General features: G+C 49.1%; 1 protein-coding gene across 2 annotated transcripts in view; it reads right to left on the reverse strand.

The window, feature by feature from the left end:
* Nucleotides 1–18,000, reverse strand: part of HM13 (histocompatibility minor 13) — a 40,526-nt gene extending 22,526 nt beyond the window's left edge. The window contains exons 1-3 of one of the 2 annotated variants that reach the window (XM_007446877.1): nucleotides 17,708–18,000; nucleotides 10,551–10,649; nucleotides 5,136–5,218 (exon numbers count right to left, since the gene is read on the reverse strand). In XM_007446877.1, the coding sequence (XP_007446939.1) occupies nucleotides 5,136–5,218; nucleotides 10,551–10,649; nucleotides 17,708–17,890 (365 nt within the window). In that variant the 5' untranslated portion in view covers nucleotides 17,891–18,000. The remainder of the gene's footprint in view (nucleotides 1–5,135; nucleotides 5,219–10,550; nucleotides 10,650–17,707) is intronic. The other variant, XM_007446876.1, reaches the window with a different exon arrangement.
* Nucleotides 18,001–20,612: the final 2,612 nt, after the last annotated feature.

Below are 20,612 nucleotides of genomic sequence, written 5' to 3' on the forward strand. Positions count from 1 at the left end.
TTCCTTTAATCATTAGGGTCAACCATCCCCACTTGCTTTTTTCTTTTTCGTTAATGGCAATCACTAAGGCAAAAAAAAAAAAAAAAGTCCATCCAATCACTCTTTCAAAGGTAGCCTGTTAAACTATTTTAAAGTTTTTGAAACCCCATAAAAATCTAGCACACTCCTCTCTCTCTCTAGCAGTTAGCAGACCCAGAGCCAGCCGGAGTTGACTATAAAGTACACTATTCTGGGGATTTGTTTTAACTATTTCCTTTAATTTTCAGTTTCCCAGAACACTTAGCTATGTTGATATGAGGCAATTCCTTCTAGGTGATCCCTTAAATATTACATAAACTATGCCAACACAGATAAAGCATAAACAGTATAATGTGAATTATTGTTACCTGCACCTCTTACTTCAATAATAAGCATGGTGTCAGCTTTGTAATCCAAATAAAAGGAATTAAATATGGGGAAAAAAAAGAATGCATATTCCTGGACTCCCTTCCAGACCTATTAAGTCAGATGACCTGATGGACACCCCACTCCATGACCTGTCAGGCCTGGGATTTTTACAAACTCAGCCGGACTTGATCAGCTAGATGAATCACAGCCCCTTGGGTGGGAGCAACCTCACATTCACTCCTTCCGTGAGGCCTCTGTTGCTCACGATGGGCTTGGCCTTGTCTCTGGAAGCATTCTCTCTGATTACTCAGCATGGTCCACTTCCTGGCCAGGCAGGGAGCAGAGACTTTCTTTTCTGGATCACCTTCAGAGAAGGAAAAGAAAACCAGGGGCTTCTGCTCAGCCTGGTGTGGCAGCATCGTGGAGTGGACACAAGCTTGGGGGGCCCAGCCCCGACACGTGCTCTGCCATGTGAGGCCCTGGGCGAGCCACTTTAGTGGCTCAGTCTCCTTGGTTATATGTGGGGATAATACCACCTGACTCAAAGCATTGCTGTGAAGGTAGGAGAGAAGGTGGGGAGAAGTTTAGCCCAGCACTGGATCCTCAACAGGGGTCATAAGAACTGTGAGTGTCCATCATTGCTGGCACTTGTCCAGAGCCTGAGCTCGAAAGCATTTGGCAACACCAGATCAGACCGACAACGACTGATGGGGTAGGCAAATCCAGAATGGTGCTCCCAGCTGTAGGAAAATGGACCCAGGCCGAGTGGTACCAAGGGCACAGTGGTAAAGGCAGGGAAAAGGGAGCTGTCCAAGACCCTGGGGCTTGGAGGAAGAAAATATCGATTAAGAACCATCTCTGGGCCTCAGTTTCCCCACTTGTCCAACAGCCAATCCCTCCCAGTCTGCAGGGCTATGGCGTGAATGATGAGAGGGCTTCGTGATTATGTGGAGACATGGTCAACACAAGGATGCAATTGGGAGTGGGTTTCTACAAATGGGCTCTGAGCAGGTGGGAGGCAGCAGCTGGGATGGATGAGGCTGTAAGCTACTTTCAGCTCAGTTTGCTGAATCACTTTTAGGGAGTTTGAAGCCAGAGGGTGTGTGCAGAGGCAGAGAGAAGGCCTGAGGCGCTAAGCCCTTCACTCCAGCCTGGCATCTGCCTTAGGAGCTCAACCAGCAGAATACAGTGGTTAAGAGTATGGACTCTGGAGCCAGGCTTCCTGGGTTCAACGCCTAGCCCTGCCACTGAGCTGTGTGACCTTGGCAAAGTTACTTAACTGTTCTGTGCAACTGTTTCCTCATTTGGAACACTATAACAATATCTTTCTCATAGGGATATTAAGAGGATTATACGAATGCTTGGCACCCTGTAAGCTTAACCGCAGCTTCAACTCCAAGTAGGAAGTCTCTAGACTGATGTCTTTGTTATCTCGAGAAAAGAGGGGCTGCTGGGTAACACATGGTAAGAGTCAAGCAACCTGGCCGGTGCGAGCCTGCCTTGAGGGCAGGAGTCCCGACTTATCGCCTTCACTACACTCATGCCAGGCTTGGGGCCTGGGAGGCAGCTAGTAAATGCTTGCGGAACACCTCTGAATGTGGGCTTTTGTAGCAGGCAGAGACTCCTCCCGGCCCTCGATGGCTCATGCCAAGCCTAAAGGCCACTGCTTCCTGCTGGGAAATCACATCCTGGTCCCCTTCTCCCCTGGGGGTGAAGGCAAGGGTCAGTGACACAGGTGATGTGGCCTCGCCCCCCTGGGGTGGCAGATTATGGTCTTATGAACCTTTTCGTCTAAAGGTCATCTGGGTGGGATATGAACTCAAGAGGTGATAAAAATAAGCTGTGGTTCCCTTGGCAGGAAGGATATTGGCACGGGCTTGAGTCTTGGTGACCGACAAGGTGAGGGCAGGCTGTGAGCCCTTGCCTTCCTCCAAAACCTCAAGCTGTGCTATCTTTCCAGGGAGGCTTGAGGCGGCCGGGGGAAGTGGAAGGAATCCCATGAGCGCCTCTGCCTGGGCTACGCTGCGCTGGGCTCAGCTTCCACAGCCTCTCAGCAGGCCTCTCCTCTGCTAGTCCTCGGGAGGCCATAGCCCACCAGAGAGGGTGCCCAGGGCCTGTCTTTAAGTTCCCTCTCCCCTTCACTTCTGTCAGACCGGAAAGAATACCTGGCCGTGGAGTTGGACAGACCTGGGCTCAAAACTTCACTCTGCTCCTAGCAGCTACGAAGCTCTCTGAGCCTCAGTTTTCCTGTCTTGAATCTTTAGACCTTGTTTGGATCCTGAGGCAGGTCTGACTGAGCTTGTGGATACATATAAACAATTCATCAAAATTCTAACAACACTGTAGACTTCTTTGAGAAAATATTTAAGAAAATTCAATTTGATTGAAGAAAAGTCAATTTAATTCTTAGATCAACTACCTAAATAGCATGATTAAACTATGCCCTTCCCCTTTTCTACTAAAATTATTTTCACCTGATTCAGTTCTTTTCCATGTACATTTTACAGTAATGATTTCTTTCATCCCAGCTTTTAGCCCATATCAATTTTTTTCAGAGGATAGCTCGGACCCTGAATGGTGAATACCCTTTATGCCCATGGCCACCCATTATCTTCATAAGGTCTAATCTTCCCAGGTCAAACTGTGTGCTCTAAATCTTATCAAGAAAATGATTCTTCTGTTAATTTTTAGTCACTAACAAATTTTACCATGTCCAGTTTTAGTTGCTTTGGTTCTATTTTCTTTGATAATTTCTAACAGTAAAAATTATGAATTGGTTAAAAGACAACTGTTTCTTGGCTAATCCACGGGAAATTTGGGACACTGTTCCTCAGTTACTATTCTAAAAGGGAAAAAAAGGTCTCTGGTGTCAAAATGACACAGGCTCAAAATATCCTGCTCATATTGATTGTAGGATTGTTGAGATAAAGTGAAATAATCAATTCCTCAGCACATGGCCGAACAAAATATACTGGGTTCTTGCACTCTGAGGTGGTGGCTGGGTTGTGGGGAGGACTGGGCTCTTAAGGCTCTTGTAGATGCTGGGGGGTGGGGAGAGATGGGCTAGAATTGGGGGGCGATCCAAACCAGCATGGGAAGTGACTGCTCCCACACCGGTCCACCAGGAAAGGACAGGTCTGTCCTTTGAGGAAGGGTGACTGGGTCTGCCACTATCTTGCTGGGTCCTAGTCAGTCAGGCTCTCTGGGTTTCCACCCTAAAAGGATGGTGGGGCTGGCAGGAGGTGGGGCGCTAGAACAAGGCCTTGTGGGTGAAGGTAGGTGTAGTTGGAGACAACACTGAACTCAGTCCTAGCTATGTGAATTCGGGCCAGCCGCTCACTCTCAGTGCGCTTGGCACTTACTCTGGGCAGGTCACAGACGTGCTCACTTGATCCTTCCCACGCCCCTACGAGGAGGTACTCACAGCATCTCCATTTTATAGGTGAAGAAACTGATGCTAGGAGAGCTTGAGTAACTTGCACAAATAACAGAGCCTTGCTTCCAGGGCCATGTGCCTTTTGAGCCTATGCTCCTGACTTCCAGGGTCCTGCTGAGAGGAACGAGGCTAAACTCCCCCTGGCTCTGCAAGCTTCCACGAGGATCCTGCTCTTTCTCTCTGACTGTTCTGGGAGATCCCGCCTGCACTGTCAATGTGCACAGACCCTCCAGCTCCTGGCCTGGCATCTCCCTCCTACACCCTCTTTCGGGTTTCCTACCCTTCGGAGTTGAGTCCAAGTTGTGTTCCTGCCATCTGGAAACTTTTCCTGGTCTGCTGACCACCTCTGTGGTTCTCAGCCCGAGGCTGTACCTCCTCAAGAGACCAGATGGAAATAGACTGGGATGCTTTTGTAGTCACAGTGAGGGGGTGTGCTGGGGGCACAGCTCCCATTTGGTAAGCAGCCCCACGCAAGGACCAGTGGCTTAGACCCTTCCTCCCCACTGAACTGACACAATGTGTGGCAATCTGAGCAGGGTGGCAGTGAAAAGAGGATGGGCTCTGGGGCCACAGAAATTTAGGTTTGAATCTTGGCTCTGCTGCTTATCAGCTGTGTTGTCCTAGCAAATTTCTTAACCTCTCTGAGCTTCAGTTTCTGAATGTAACAGATAATAATAATAATAACAACAACAACGGCTAACATTTATTGAACACACTGAGTGCCAGATACTGTGCTAAAAGCTTTCCACATGACCCATAAGGAAGGTACTATCAGTTTTCTTCACGTTCAGGTGAGGAAATTGAGCCCAGAGAGATTAAGTAAACTGCCCGAAGTCACAGGGCTATTAAGTGGCAGAGTCTGGATTCAAAGTCAGATAGTGAAATTCCAGAGCCTGTGCTCCTAACTTCTCTCGATACTGCCTCGCTCTCTTATGAGCTGAGACCACGTGTGAGAGGCCAGCTTAGTGCGTGTGCAGCAACTATGACACCTCGCAGGTGGCAATGGCATCACTCTTCTCAGTACTGTGACAACTACCATGACATTACTGTTCACAAATAACTTTCCCAACAACCGTGGTGGGAAATACCCACTGGATATTCTTACCATTCCTTGTAAAGAAACTGTGGCCCAGAGAGGTTATGGTTCTTGTTCTAGGTCACCCACGGTATAACACAGGGGAAAGATTCCCTTGGATTTTACAGCCAGGATTCAAACCTGGCTCTGAATGACGCCAGAGGTCATGTTCTCATCCGAGACCCTGTACTTGCTCTTGAGAAAGCTGCTTCAAATGTCGCAGAGATGCCTTCTGACCTGATGGTGTGGGACAGGGCCAGGATTCCCAGCACGAAGAAATACATGGACAGCAAGAGGTTGATGTACTCCTGGGAGAATATCTGAGGCAGAAATACAAAGAGAAACAGGAAGTCAGGGTTGCCAGTGGCTATGAGGAAACCAGAGTCCACGCTTCTCTTCTGGAGCTGGGGAATGGTGTCAGACTCTCAAATGGTACTGGGGGCCTTCTAGTTTCTATGGCAACAGGAAAAAGGGAAGGAACTTGAAGCCCTCAGATGCACCTCCCAAAGGAGTCTGTAGGTTTGTGCTTGGTGGCTCCATTATTTGCAGACAGGCAATATTGTGTGCGTGTCGAGGGTCCTGCATGGGGGGGGGGGGGGGGCCAGAGTCCCAAGAGAGCCGTCTGAACCTCAGAATGCACTCTTCCAAGCTTCCTTCTCTCTGCTCAAAAATCTAGGGAGCCCCCTACAGCGGCCACACAGTTGAGTCATCTGCACCCTGTTCCATTCTCCATGCTCTTTTGGACGACCCCTCCCCCAGTGATTCTGAAGCTCTGATGGCAGGCCCTTACAGCTGCTTCTTGGTCCTGTTATTGTTAGGTGAACCCAAGGAATGTTGTCTCTCGCAGGGCTAAAGCCAGTGGTCACATGTTGTTAATTCTGGACTTCAGGCAGGCTGTGCCATATGGCTCCATGGTTGCTGCACTTTTTTTTCATAAATTTATTTTATTTATTTTTGGCTGTGTTGGGTCTTTGTTGCTGCATGTGGGCTTTCTCTAGTTGCGGCGAGTGGGGGCTACTCTTCATCGCGTTGTGGCGTGGGGGCTTCTCACTGCGGTGGCTTCTCTTGTTGCAGAGCACGGGCTCTAGGCACACGGGCTTCAGTAGTTGTGGCACACGGGCTCAGCAGTTGTGGCTCACAGGCTCTAGAGCGCAGGCTCAGTAGTTGTGGCGCACGGGCTTAGTTGTTCCACGGCATGTGGGATCTTCCTGGACCAGGGCTCAAACCTGTGTCCCCTGCACTGGCAGGCGGATTCTTAACCACTGCGCCACCAGGGAAGCCCTGCATCGTCTTCTAATTTGTTATCGTGAGGCTTTCTAGCTGGGAGGGAATAATGTGCTGTGGTGTGGGGTCTGGTGCCACTGGCCACTCTCAAGTAGGGACCTGTTTAAACCTCTGTCTGAGCCCCTCGATCTGCTTCTTAACGCCTCTCAGCAGCTTCCCTCTGCTCCCACGAGCTCAAGGCCCTCATCCTCCCCCTGGCCTCTCATGCTCTCGTGGTGACACCATGGTGGTTCTCGTGGTGGTTCTCCATGCTGCGACCACACAGGCCTTGCTGTGCCACATTCCCACCTGCGGGCAGCCCATGTACATGCTTCTCTGCTGCCCAGGACACCCTCCTCTCCTCACCCAGGTTTCCAAGCAGTTTTCCTTGACGTGACCTCCGTTAAGTCAGCTCATGTTTACCGACTGTCTGCTACGTGCAGTGCGTCGTGCTCAGCACTGGAATAGGCAGAGAAGTCCCTGCTCTCATGGAGTTCATGTGCCAGTGAGGGAGAATCTCACGAGATGAAGATGCAACACACTGTCCGGTGGAGATGGGCGCTAAGAAGCAAAGCAAAGCAGGGCAAGGAGGCCGGGGGTGGGGGTGGGGCATCACACAGGTGGCCTGGGAAAGCCTCCGACACTGACTTCATTTAGTAGTAGAGCCCTTAACAAAGAGAGCAGCTGTGAGGATACCTCGGGGAAGAGCCTTTGAGGTGGAGGGAAGGGTGAGTGCAAAGGTCCTGAGGTGGGCATGCATTCATGTGTGCAGGGGACGGTGAGGGCCTGTGGCCAGGAGCCCAGGTAGGAAGGAGTGTCAGGAGACGAGGCTGGGAAGGTAGGAGGGAGATGGACCATGAAAAAGGCTTTAGCTTCATCTGGGTAAGACAGGGCGGTACTGCAGGGCTGAGGGCAAGGCTGTGATCTGATCTGATGGCCTGAGAGGATCCCTCTGCTGCTGTGTGGAAGGCAGACTCCGCAGGGCAAAAGTCAAGGCCGACAGCCCAGCGAGCGAGCTGCATCCAGGAGGATGGTGCCCTGGGCTGGGGGGCAGGAGGGATGTGATGAGCCGCGGTCGGATCCCTGATCAGCTCTGGACTAGCGAAGTGGGCTGTGCCGAGGGCTGCGTCCTGAGAGGAGGGAGGAACCCTCCTAGTTCGGCCGAGCAGTGAGGTGGGTGAGGTGCTGCTGTCTGAGACGGGGGCGTGGGCAGGAGCAGATTCTTCCGTGCTCTTCTGGTGCTACAGACCCCGCCTTCACACCACTTTCTAGGACTGTCACTTCGCATTTATCTGTGTGACTGCTTGACTGGTGTCTGTCTCCACCACTTAACAAGAAGCTCCTTGAGGGCAGGGGTGGGCCAGCTGTTTTTCTCACTGCAGTGTCCCCAGCACCCAGCACAGGATCTGGTGTGTTTGTAGAATGACCGAATGGACGAGCACATCAGTGGCTACAGTGTGAATGCTCCTACCCACACAGGCGTGTGGACCGTGTTTACCCGTGAAGACATGGTGTCCTCTCACACAGTGTTCTTTCAACGTGGGTCCTGGGGAGAAATTTCTATCTGGCCACACCTTTGAGCTTCTGGTCAGCTTGACTGTGTGGACTATGAATTGTGCACCAAGTCTCACTTTCCTTGTGCTTTGGCTGCTAGAAAATCAGTCACGCCTGTGTCAGAGGCACTTCTGGCAAGAGTACAAGTCTTTAGACTTTAGAGCATGGGGTCTGGGTATGGTCCTCACCCAGAGCTTCACTGTCTTTTCCTATTTTATTTTTTCTCCTTTACCCCAGTTTCTTCCTTTATTATTTTTCTTATGCTGTTGGATTTAATTTTTATAAGCTGCCTCAAAGCAATCAGGTTTAAATGAGGTGGGATAAGGTAAATTTTATGATTTTGAGAAATGCAACCAACTCCAGTGCCCCAACCAGGAAAGGAGGAAGAAAGGGGCAGAGTGAGAGCCACTGTTAAGCAAACCACAACCAGCGGTCAGTCTGGACTTTGGAAGGGATCTGGTGGCCGTGCTATGCAGGCAGCTGCCTTTCAGACATCTCAACAAGGACACTCTGGTGACTTGGGAGGAGGTATGCTGTGTCCTCTGGCACAAGGCAGGCTGGGGCTTACCTGCCTGGAGAGGAGGACAGGCTGAGCAACAGGCGTCCGGAGCCTTAAATAAAAATGTTCACACCCTCTGCTGCCAGAAAGTCCTTTCTGGGGAATCTAGCCTAAGGAGAGAATCCTAAATACTAAAAATGTTAGATGGTCCTGAGGCAAAGGCCTGGGTGTATATTCCTAGCACTTAGCACAGCAGAGACTCAAGAAATATCTGCCAAAAGCCAAGTCGGAGGCAATGAGCTAGATGTGTACAGAGCCACAGAGAGATCTCAAGAGCATAGGGGAGAGGAAAAGGAACACAGTTCTACTTATGGAAACTAGACTCTCACTAAATACACACAGATACATTAACACCATATATTTTATAAAAAGACACACATCCAAGGACACAAATCAAACGCATTAGGGCAGGTGCCTCTGGTGAAGGGAAATGAAGGTGGCAAATGGAGATGGGCATCAGGGTGAAGGTGGTGAAGGAAACAAGGAGGGGGCCCTGGCGTGGGCCCGATGCCAGTGTGCTGTGAACCAAAGCATGTGATAAATTCACCTCTTCTCCCGAGGTCCAGGAAAAAAAAAATCAGTGAATACCTAACGTTATTTGATGCACTCTTACTTATAAGAGTAAAAATCAGAACGATATTTTCTGTTTAAAGTGAGGGGGATGCTATAAGTCAGTAGTGGTGTATCTGCTTGTGGGGATATTCTGAAATCATTAAGAGGAGCAGTTCTGATCCAATAATGAGGGAGTGATGGAACAGGAAGCAGGCGTTAAAAATTATGTTTCTGACTCACTCACAGACTGATAAAAATAAAGAATTTTGATGCGAGTCAGTATAGGTGGGAGTACAGTGAAGCCAGCACACTTGTAACTGTTGGAGGAAATGTAAATTGGTACAATCAGAGGGATTTGGCACCAACTATTCCAGAAGCTGTTTGATCTGGTAATGCTACTGCAGATATACCTGCCAAGATACTTACATGAGAATGCTCATGGCAGCAGTGCTGGGACATCCCACCACTGAATGCCCCTCAGGGGCACATCCACGAAACACAACCACAAGCAGCTGTTACAAAAAATGAGGTAGCTCTGACTGTGTTGATACAAAAATATCTCCCTGGTAAGAACCATATGTTCGATACATATATTTGTTTTAAAATTGTTACATAAATGTAGATCTATGCATAATAGAATGAGTCACAAGAAACTACGTTGGGGAGAGGATTATGGCTCATTTGCACTTTCCCTTAGATTGAAAAAATTTTTCTTAAACTATATATATGTATTTTTTAAATGTGAATTAAAAGTTATCCTTGAGGAGGGATTTCCCTGGTGGTCCAGTGGTTAGGACTCTAAGCTTCCACTGCAAGGGGCATGGATTCGATCCCTGGTCGGGGAACTCAGATCCCATGTGCCGAGCAGCGTGGCCAGGGGGAAAAAAAAAAAAATTATCCTTGAGGAATTTTCAATGACCAGGAAAAAAGTGCTTGTAATGTATTATTAAAAAAATTAGTTATAAAATGATTATAATTAGGTTAAAAATACGATTATGAAAAGCCTGAAAGGAGATATGCCAAAACGTTAATAGTGATTACCTCTGTGTATTTTTCCCTCTCTTTAAGTTTTCTGCATATATTACTTTTATAATCAGAAAACAGTACATGTTATATTAAAAAAAAAAGTTTGTTTGCAGTAACATGAGAAAATGCTCACGATGTAATTAATGTGAAGTGAGAAAAGCAGCTACAGGACTGAATACACCACATGTTCACAGCTATGGAGGAACCATGCACAGGGAAAAGCAGAGGAAGGACACACCTCCAAAGGGACTCTGTGACTGTCTCTGGCAGGGGGGTTTTGGATGGCTGTTGTTTTCCCCTTTTTACTTTTCTGTGTTTTCCAGGTTTTCAACACTGAGCCTGTGTAACTTTTATTGGGAAAATAAACCTCGATAAATTAAAAAAAAAAAGCAATTAGTATGGTAGAGGTATGTCCGAGACATAGCTATACCCCACCCCAATATGAAGAATACAATGAAACCAAACCGGTATCAGGAAAACAAAACAGAAAGCTCCTTGAAGAAGGGAAATAGACTGGTGGGAAGGGGCCCCCACATCACAGTGGGGTCTCTGCGTAGTGGGCCTAAGGGTAAATTGTTATTTTTCCTGCTCTTTATTTTCTACAAATGAACATGCATGTCTCCTGTGATGGGAAAAATAAAACAAAATCAAATAAAGTTATTCAAACCAAGTGCTACAACAGGTGACAAAGTACTTACTTTGAAAAAGAGGTAGAGCCCCAAGAGCGTGCAGCTGGCGATGATGGGGAACCGGGCAGCATCCCGGCTGGTGATGGTCTCGGGCATGTCCGAGGCATTCTAGACGAGAGAAGAAAGGCCCTGCTGAGTGCGGGGAGTGCGTCTTGCCTCTGAGGGTTGGATGCTGGCAGGAATTTGGTGCCCCAACAGCTCGTTCATCTCCTTCCCCTCCTGCCATCACTGAGGTGCCTCAGGCGTCCCCACGTTCTCCTGACTCAGGGCTTTGCAAGTGCTGTTCCCTCTGCCTGGGCTGCGGACCACCCAACCTGAGGCAGGACACTCTGATCCCATTGTCTTGCTATTGAGGAGAACTGCACTCCAACAGGGACAGTTCCTGGGAGGACCCAGGGCACAGGCAGCAGAGGCAATGGGTACATAATAACTGAAAGAGAAAACCCTGGACACTGGTGACAAGAGAGCAGTTCTGGGCCTCGTGAGGACTACCTCCAGTTTTCTTATGGATTAGCTGAGATATAAATATGATCAGTCTTTTATCCAGTAGGCAGTGAATATTATGAGTGGAAATAAACCAACAACACACAAAACTTAACAATGGCTAAAACCGAGTATGGGAAGAAACCAACTGCAAGGAGAAGCAAATCTGGACAAAACTCAAACTCAAGAAGGGTGACTGCGAAAACTGAATCTGGTCAGAGTAAAAGCCACCTTTAAATTCACAATGGCAGATGCAATAGTTGGCAAGAATGTGATCTAGGTAAAGAGCTGACGGAGGATAAATATTTACATGAAAAACAACTGAAGGCAATCAAAATCATTTCAGTATTATCAAAATGGAAAAAAACTGGAAATAGAGTAACAGTGCAACATAGAAAATTAAGTCAGCTCCATAGACTTCATGACAGAAGACTTTCGAATGAAAATCCATCATAGTAGTATAATTCTCGTTTAAATTTATATTAAAAATGTTTTTTAGTCAAGTGGGGAGGCCCTTAACCAAACCCCAACATATGCATGGCTGAGGCGGCCCAGGCAAAGGGCTGAAGGGAGACCTGCCCTTGTGGAGGGACCAGGTAGCTCTGTGTGAGTCACTCTCTGGCAGCTTTGCTGGGAGTGGGGTGGTGGTGGGTGAGCAACAATGACATGGAGAGGCAGGGTCATCTTCCTTCCCTCTTCTCTCCCAGCCCTTGGTTTCTGCTTTTGGCAGCACTGTGCTGTGGGGTCTGGGCAAATTCATCGCCCTCTCTGTGTACCTCCATAAAATCATTATATTTCCTGTGTAGCAGCAGGGTGGGCACAAAAATAAATGAGCTCCTGACCATAAAGAGTTCACAGGCAGGTAGGCTAAGACCTTGACATGTAAGCAGAATATCACCGCATAGTGTGACATGTGACAGAACAGAGACACGCATACTGCGGTGGTACATGGCATGAGTGCCCCGTGGTGGAGGGAGGGCTCTGATGTCAGCAGGCCCAGCTGCACTCCCAGCTCTGCTTCTTTCCAGGTTTGGGACCTTGGGGAAGTTAACTTCCTTCTCAGAGCCTCAATTTCCTCAGCTGTAAAATGGGGTGCCAGGATTTGATGATTTTTTCCCCCCACAGCACTGGAAGTACTTGTGTTGTGCCTTGAGCTTCCCACAAACTATTTGTATTATTCTTATGTAGAAGGGAATCATGAGAAAGCAGACAGGACACTACTTTCACAAGGAAGCAGGGGAGTGTCAGAGGTGGTTAGAGCAGATATCACTTAAGCAAGGCCTTGAAGGCCAACCACAGCGTCTGGTATGTAGTAGAAGCCAGATAAACGCTGACTAAGTTGAGGAGTTTGCTTTGTGTACGAGGAAGGGAAGCGCTTACCAGGCAGAGGGACCTGTAGATGCAGGCAGGGCACATGGTATGAAAACATTCACGGACTCTGGCTTCACCTACAAACCAGTGTTACCGCTCATTTCCACATAGTCATTTCAATTCAGCCCAGGATCCTGGGCGGGAAGAGGCTTAGTATTATTCGATGACAAACCAGGCTGGACAGATGCTCCATCACACAGAGGAATCTGGTCTTCTCTGTGGGTGACTATTGCAAATATCCCACGAGCAATGTTGAGTCAGAACGGGAGACTTGAAATCTGACCAATGATGACAGTAACATGGATAACACTTACTGAGAGCTTTCTAGGTGCCAAGCATTGTTCTAGGTGCTTTACATGATTTCATCCTCACAGTAATCCCAGGAAGCAGGTACTTTTAATAGCTCCAGTTTACAGATGAAGAAACTGAGGCTCAGAGAGGTGACATAACTTGCTTTAAGGTCACACAGCTGCCGAGTGGCAGAGCCAGGATTCACACTGAGGCAGTCTGGTTCCAGAGCCCAAACTCTTGGCTATTACCCCCTAGACTTTTCTATCTGGAAATTTCTGCTGGAAAGTTGTGACAAGATGCTCAGGAAGCCTGCGACCTTTCTGAGGAACAGAATCCTGAAGGCAACAGAATCTTTGTAGTTGGAAAAATACAAAAAGTTGTCAGGATTCTCCACTGATTCAATTTGGATTTTTAAACTAGACGTTCTTATGCAAATGCAATGGCTCCAGAAATGCAAAACATACTTGGGGGCGGTGGGGGGGGGTTGGGAACGGACTCAAAGAGCAGAAATAAATTCAGCTTCCAGTGACATTCTGCATGCTCAGTTATCAGGGCGGAAGCAAAAGCAGCGAGGGAAGATGGCTCGCTCAAGTCATTGGCTCAGCTGGAGCTCTGGGAGTTCTGCTTCCAGGCCATGCCCTAGAAAGGATCTGGAATTCGTGGGCCATTCTGTTACCCCAGGGTCTCCTCTCCTCACTGCCACGTGCACTCACTCACCTGAGCATCTCCTGAACTACCCCCCACCCCAGCCCTTTGCCCCTACTGCAGTCTTCACTAGCACCACCTCACCAGCCCACTTCCCGCCTGTCACCTCCCCTAACAGGAGCTCTTTCTGAAGGACCTGAACGCATCCCACAACAGCTCAGAAACCTCTGGAGAATGGACTACGAAGCAGCCATCAAACAAGAACTGAGGTCACTGTGGGTGGGAGTATAAACTGGTACAACTTCTATGGTGGATAATGTAATAAAATCCGTCTATATCAAACATGCACAGAGCCTTTGACCCAGCAAATCGATTTCAAGGAATTTATCCTACAAATACACAGAAAAGCGTAAAGTAACAAATGTATAAGGAGATTAATTTCAGCATGGTTTGCGATAGCAGAAGATTGACACACCTAACTGACCAGTGGAGGACTCCAAATCAGGGGCCCTCACACTTGGGCTCGCATCAGAATCGCCAGGAGGGCTTGCGAACAGATTTGCGTTTCTAACAAGTTCCCAGGTGATACTGATGCTGCTGGTCCTGGGATTACATTTTGAGAATCATGGCTGGGGGGGTACAGGTGGACACCACACAGATGTTAAAGAACACAACTGTGCCATGTGTACTGACCTATTAGATCTCCAACATATAAGTGGTGAAAACAGCAAGGTGTAAAAAAGAGTGTATTTATAACAAAATTTAACAGTTATGTAGCAAAAAATGGGGGGAAAGCATATGCTTATTTATTTGTAAAGGCACAGAGGCTCTGGATGGATAGCCAAGAAACATGTAACAGGGGCTGCCTCAGGGGAGGGAAACTGGGAAGCTGGGGTGGGAGGGAGATTTCACTTTGTCCCCCTGTACCTTTGGAATTCTACACCTTGGGCGTGCGTGACCTACCCTCCCCACCATAAAACAAGGTACATCTACATGTACTGACATAGGAAAATGACCAAGACATATTATTAAGGAAAAAAAAAAGAATCAAGTTTCAAAGCAATTATGTACCACAAAATCCCACTTTTATAAAAATAAATTTACATGTGTATATACACACAGGCACATACATGTTTGTATATATACAGAAAAAGGTCTGGAAGATGGCACACCAAACAGCTAACTGGGTCACTTCCACAGAAGTGGTGCTGGGGGGGCTTTTCCTTTATACTTCTGCGTTGCTTGAATTTTTACAAATGCAAACATGTAGTAACTACGAAGATTAACTGGTGTGTTGCCCTCAGGATTCTGTACCTCAGAATGGCCGCAGGATCCCAAAACATCTTCCTGTTACATCACCCGAGTACCTGTACTGGACTCACATCAAACTGCTCACTGCCTCCTGGGAAACACCTGCGGGCCCATGCCTCTCTCTGCTCCTGTCCTGCCTGCTGAGCTCTCATCCACCCTGCCAAAGATCACTGCTGCCACCTCTAGCAGTCGGCTGGTCACACAGCTGTTTCTCCTTGGTGACTGCGCTCTGTGAGTGGAGGGCTTGGCCTTCTTTGTCTTGGCACCCCTGGTACCCAGCCTAGAGCACGAACCGAGTCCAGCTGGCTGAGGGGCTCCTCTGAGTTACAGGCCAAAGGCCTTTGAAGCGATGCTGAGTAGCTGTTGCTGGGATTCGCTCCCTTCTGGGAACAGAGGTCTCTGACAGGAATGGGCACGGCTCTCAGGTGGCTCTGCCCATGGCTACTTCTTCCCAACACACTCCTGGACTTCTCTTCCCATGATTTCACAACTCACCCTGCCTGTCGTGGACAACTTGCCCCCAGGGAGAATTCTGTCCTCACATGCCCTCTCAGCTGGCTGTGGGGGGTCTAACACTAGTGGGAAATTAAAACTCCTGGGCCCCCAAGCTAACTTTTCTCTCCTTGCCAAATGATTAGAGAAACAACTCAGGGTAGAAAAAGGGAGTCGTTTGGCCTGTCCTCTCCCTAGGCCAAAGTGCCACTTGTATGGGTCTTTAGAGACACCTGCATCAAGGAGAGAGCCCTGGACTAGGACCAGGGACACCTGGTTCTGACCCTAACTGGCAGAGAAGTCATTTCTTTGACTCTCAGTTTCTCTGTACAATGGTGTTAATAAAACTGGCTCTGCCTGTCTCAGTTGCTGGGAGAATCAGAGGGCGAAGGCTTGTAAACTTTAGAATACCCTGGTTACTGGTGGTGGGAGACTACTAAGGGTCAGGCTGTTTGCAATTCCATGCACAGTCTTCCAGCCCGACTGTCTTGCCGGAGATGCTGGGGAGAGGTATTTAGATGCTTCAGTAGATCTAAAGCTCTCTTCTATCCCTACCCTCTGCTCCAGCCACTCCAGCCAGACCTTCCGCCATCACCTAAACTGCCTCGTACAGCTGCTTTCCTAGTTTACTCTGCCTGGAATGTCTTCTGGGGGAAATTCGACCTCTACATCAAGGCTCTAGCCCACCTCCGGCACAAAGCCGCCCTGCCCTGCCCCAGGTGTGCTCAATCTTTCTCCCTAGAGCCTGCAGCACTACCTGTACTACAATCACAGATCTAGTTATTCCTCTCTCATCCAGACACCTAAACTCCTTGGTGACAGGGCTCTGACCCACTCATCTTTGTAGCATCCGTCTGCCCTGGACAACAGTGAAGGTTCAGGAAATTCTGTTGTCTGGAAGGTGTTTTCTGAAGAGATTACTAATCCATGTGTACATGGTGCCAAGGAGAATTACTCACTATAGGGAGCCCCTCACATCAAGTGCCCAGCTCACTCCTTGCTGCCCTTCACCTTCTTTGTCCTGATCTATTTCAGAACATCCCCCTGTACCAAGTGTTTGCCCGAAAGGCAAAGGTAGGGAGGATGAAAGCCACCAGAACTCTGCTTAGAAGAGGCAGAACTGTACAGAAAATGGGGCCACCTAAGCCCTGCGTGACCAATCCCCTTTGCATCTGACCACAGAGGGAACCAGCCTCAAGTTCTCTGATCTTGAGAAAGGAAGGTGGCAGGCCTCGGCCACTGCTCAAGTTGGGTAATGTTTTGAGAACCTGGGCTTGAGCAGTTTCAAAAGTGGCAGCTCCTCTATGGGTCTGCCCTCTTTGGGTACGACGGCTTCCGCTAAGGTTCAACTCCAGGTCTGGGTGGGGGAGGAGCAGCAGGGAGCTGCAGATCAGGAGGTGGTGGAGGATGATGGGAGAGGCTGCCAGGAAGTGAGAAGTCACTGGTGCAACAGGCTAGAGAGGGCTTAATATCGGGAAGAAGGGTGACAGAGAGGAAGTCAGAAGGTGGAAGGCCCTGGAGTCCTCTTAGGTATCCAATGGGACAGATGTTGAAGGACAGGGATGAACTCTGGCCCAGTCTCACAAGAGAGGCCTACAGCAGCTCAGTTACTCAGCAGGTAAGCCCAATTTGGTGGAAAGACTGTCTTAAGGGGCATGAGAAGAGCTACTTTGAGGTAGGGTCTGGGGTGGGAACAGGGTCAGGGTTAGGGGTTAGGAATAGGGTCTGGGCTCAGGCTCGGACAGGTCTGAGCTTGGGTGTAGTCAGGGAGAGGAAACCAGCAAACCAAGGGTCTATGGCTGGTTAAAAAAAGAGGCACCAAAGTGCCAGGTCCTGAGGAGTTGTGTGACCGGAACTGGTTCCAGAAAGTGATGCAAAAAACTAGGAGCTGAGCTGGGGGTTCCAGGAGCTAATATTCCTGTGTTAGGTTTTTGTTTTTCTTTTAGGTGGGGCAAAGGCTTGATCTGGGGGTTCTAGGAGAGCACTCTATCGGTCACAGATTCCAGCTGGACAGGTGTCAGAGTCTAGGGATGAGCCTGGGTGCCAGAATTTGCCCTGGGTTAGGGTGAGGAATGACAAGAGGCTGTACTCTTCAGGAGGTGTCAGAACCAGTGCCCCATCAGATACAGATGGATGTTGACCCAGAGCCTGGGATTGGGTGACTGTCCCAGATGGGATGAACAGCCAGAGCAGAGGGTGAGGCTGGTCTGGCTGGGTCCAGCAGGCTCAAAACAATTAGTACCCGAATCACAATGTCAGGGTCGGCCAACAGTGCTTCCAGCATGGTGCACAGAGGGAGGGATGTGTCAAGGTCCGAACGCGGGTGGAAGCCGCTCCCTATTTGAGAAAGGTATCAGTACCTGGTTCGCGGATCGGTGCCCAGATCCTGGGGCACCTAAGGTCAGCCCCGAGGTGTGGGCCCGGGTTGGGGATGCGGTGGTGAGCAATGCTGGGAAGGGTCAGTGTCCGGGCAGAGGAGGTGTCTGTCCCGTCCAGGGCGGGCGGGGGAAGGGTCCGTGCCAGCCGTGTCAGGGTGGGAGGTGGACAGCGCCCGGCTTTGCCGCTGACCCTACCTTGCCGCGGGCGCAGCGCACGGAGCGCAGGGCGCCGAAGAAGATGGGAAGCAGCGCCATGAGCAGGAGGCTGCCATAGGCCAGCGCGATGCCCTCGGGCGTGGAAGGCGGCCGCGTCGTGCCGTTCGTTGGGCCGCCTGCCTCGACACTGCCGTTATGCGGGTCGCTGAGGGCCGAGTCCATGGCAAGGCTGCACTCGGGGTCCGACTACAGCTCCGGCAGCTGCAGCAGAGACGCAGAAAGGAAGACGCACGATGTGTGGAAAGCCACGTTCCCCTAAAGCAACAGGAAGTGACGTGCTTCCCTCGCCGGCCTGCGCCGCGCACGCGTGCGCGTTCACGTCTCCCCGCCCGCGCGCCCTCTAGCGGTGGCGGAGGGACAGGCGGCCGGTTGCTAAGCAACGTGTTGGTAGCAGGGAGAGGAACACTGGACCACTGCGGTGGGTATCCATCCCTAGGGAGACCTGAGGACCCCATTCCCTAGTCCCAGTCAACCTCCTTAACTCCAGGATACTAATAACTAACAATTTGTTTACTCATGCGGGCATTCATCCAATATTTAATCATTCCCTCACTCCTTAAGTATTTGAGTATCCCATCATATCCAGGCACTGTCCTAGGCTCTGGGGACACAGAAGGGAACAATATAGGCAGAAGTCCGTCCCTGCCCTCATGAAGCTTGCACTTTTAGTGTGGTGGGGGGGGGTTGTTGGGAGGACAATAAATAAAATGAATAAGATAAATCAAAGTCTATAGGATGTTAGGGTGTAATTATATGTTACATAGCATGTTTTTAAAAAAAATTTCTTTATTTTAGGCTGCATTGGGTCTTCGTTGCTGTGTGCGGGCTTTCTCTAGTAGCGGTGAGCGGGGGCTATTCTTCGTTGAGGTGCGTGGGCTCTCTCATTGCGGTGGCTTCTTTTGTTGCATAGCATGGGCTCGGGCTTCAGTAGTTGTGGCTCATGGGCTCTAGAGTGCAGGCTTAGTAGTTGTGGCGCATGGGCTTAGTTGCTCCGCGGCATGTGTGATTTTCCCGGACCAGGGCTCGAACCCGTGTCCCTTGCATGGGCAGGCAGATTCTTAACCACTGCAGATTAAGTAATTTAGAGGGAGATTAGTAATTTAAGTAAATTAAATTAAATTAAGTAATTTAAGGGAGATTAGTAATTTAGAGAGACCTCCCTCTCTAGGAACCTAGTGAACTTTTGTATATGGCTTGGGCCAGGGTGGTTCCAGCCAGTTCCAGAGGACAAAAGTCAGGTGGCTTGCTCTGCAGATGGCCAGTTCTGTCAGGTTCCCAGTGTATGTGTGTCCAGGAGTGAGGAGCGGGTATAGGTAGGAGTGACCTGCACTTGGGTGCAGGCCCAAGCTGTCTGGGGCTCCTGGCTATGCTAATGGTGCTCTAGTTAAGAGCTGGAGAAAGTATGTAGCAGACAAATTGATGAAAGCTGTACCCTGCAGGCACCTAGCACTGGAGAAACCCTGTGCCAAGCAGTGGGAAGAAAGCATGCTCTCCAGGAACCCAGGAAGTGAGCCAACCTCGAACCAGGAAGGGAAGGTCCATTCTCCTCCAGTGTTCCTCTAGTACACTCTGCTGAAAAGGCTTAAAGTATGTCAGCTGGCAAGGAAGAAATATTTACGAGGTCTGGCTCCATTATCACAGAGCTGGCAAAAAGAGTGGTTTTAGATCAGAGAGGCAATAAGTTGATAAGTGACACTGATAGTGTAAAATCACATGGCCTGGTCCAAGCTGGACAGGTGGTGAGGTGGGGTTGGAGTATAGGGTTCACAGTGAGAGGAAACAAAGGCAAGGAGTCAGACTATAAAAGTTTGCATGATGGAGTTTGCCTAGTTCATGCCAGGCACTGTACTGGTAACTTTATAGGTGTTTTCTTTGATCTCAATAAGACTGGTAAGATATGATTAGTCCCATTTTGTAGATGAGGAAACAGGCTCACAGAGGTAAACTAGCCAGCCAGGTCACACAGTCTAGCAGAGGAAGAGGAGAGACTTGAACTTGGGTCTATAGGGCTCTGAAGACTCTGCTCTTTATAATATTCCAGCTACAAAGAGGGCTAAGGAGTTTGGACCAGAGTGACTTAGTTCTGGGCAGATGGTGTACAGTTTCAGGCTCTGTTTTTCAATAAGCTGGACATGACCTGAGTGGATGGGTGAAGGCAGTGCGCCTGATGAATTCATCCATCAATAATTCAGGCCACAGGATTTGCCCAGCAGCTGGGCCTCATGGCTCCGAGCCTCTTCATCTGAGAGCATACAATTGGAAATCAGAGACACTCCTGCTTCATGCAAGGCTGAGCACTTGATTTAGTTTGGTCTGGGGCAGATCTGGCCATCTCCCTTTACACTCATGAGAGACTGTGAATATGACCCAGAGAACTGAGGGGTCGACTCAAGTTCAGAAAGCTCCCGTCAAGGCTTCTGGAGGGTTGGATTTCTGGCTTGGAGCCAGCCTGTCTTGGTACTCTCTGGAGACAAGGATAAGACAATCTTGTGCGTGGGGGGGTGGTGCCCGGAGGCTTCATCTGCCAAGCCTCCTGTATGGTGTTACTTTCCCAGAGGAGATCTGAGCTGAGGTCAATAATGGAGCCTGTTTAGAGCCTGGGATAGTTAAATTACCAAACACTTGTTCCAAAGAAAAATGCAGACTTACTCCCACCCCATTTCTCTTATTACTGTGTTCAGTCACTGTGAATGGATTTCAGTTTTTCCAATTTTTTTCTCATATATGTGCACACACATACACACACACACACTATTACATGCTTAAATAATTCTGAAAATAGTAAGCAAGGATCATTAGTGGATGCTAACCCTTGGGAGAAAGGTTTTTGAGGGACAGGATAGTCACACAATTTACCCCACAGATTACTAGTTATTTATAAAAG

This window comes from Lipotes vexillifer, unplaced genomic scaffold, assembly GCF_000442215.2.
Source record: "Lipotes vexillifer unplaced genomic scaffold, Lipotes_vexillifer_v1.1 scaffold75, whole genome shotgun sequence".
Lineage (NCBI taxonomy): Eukaryota > Metazoa > Chordata > Mammalia > Artiodactyla > Lipotidae > Lipotes > Lipotes vexillifer.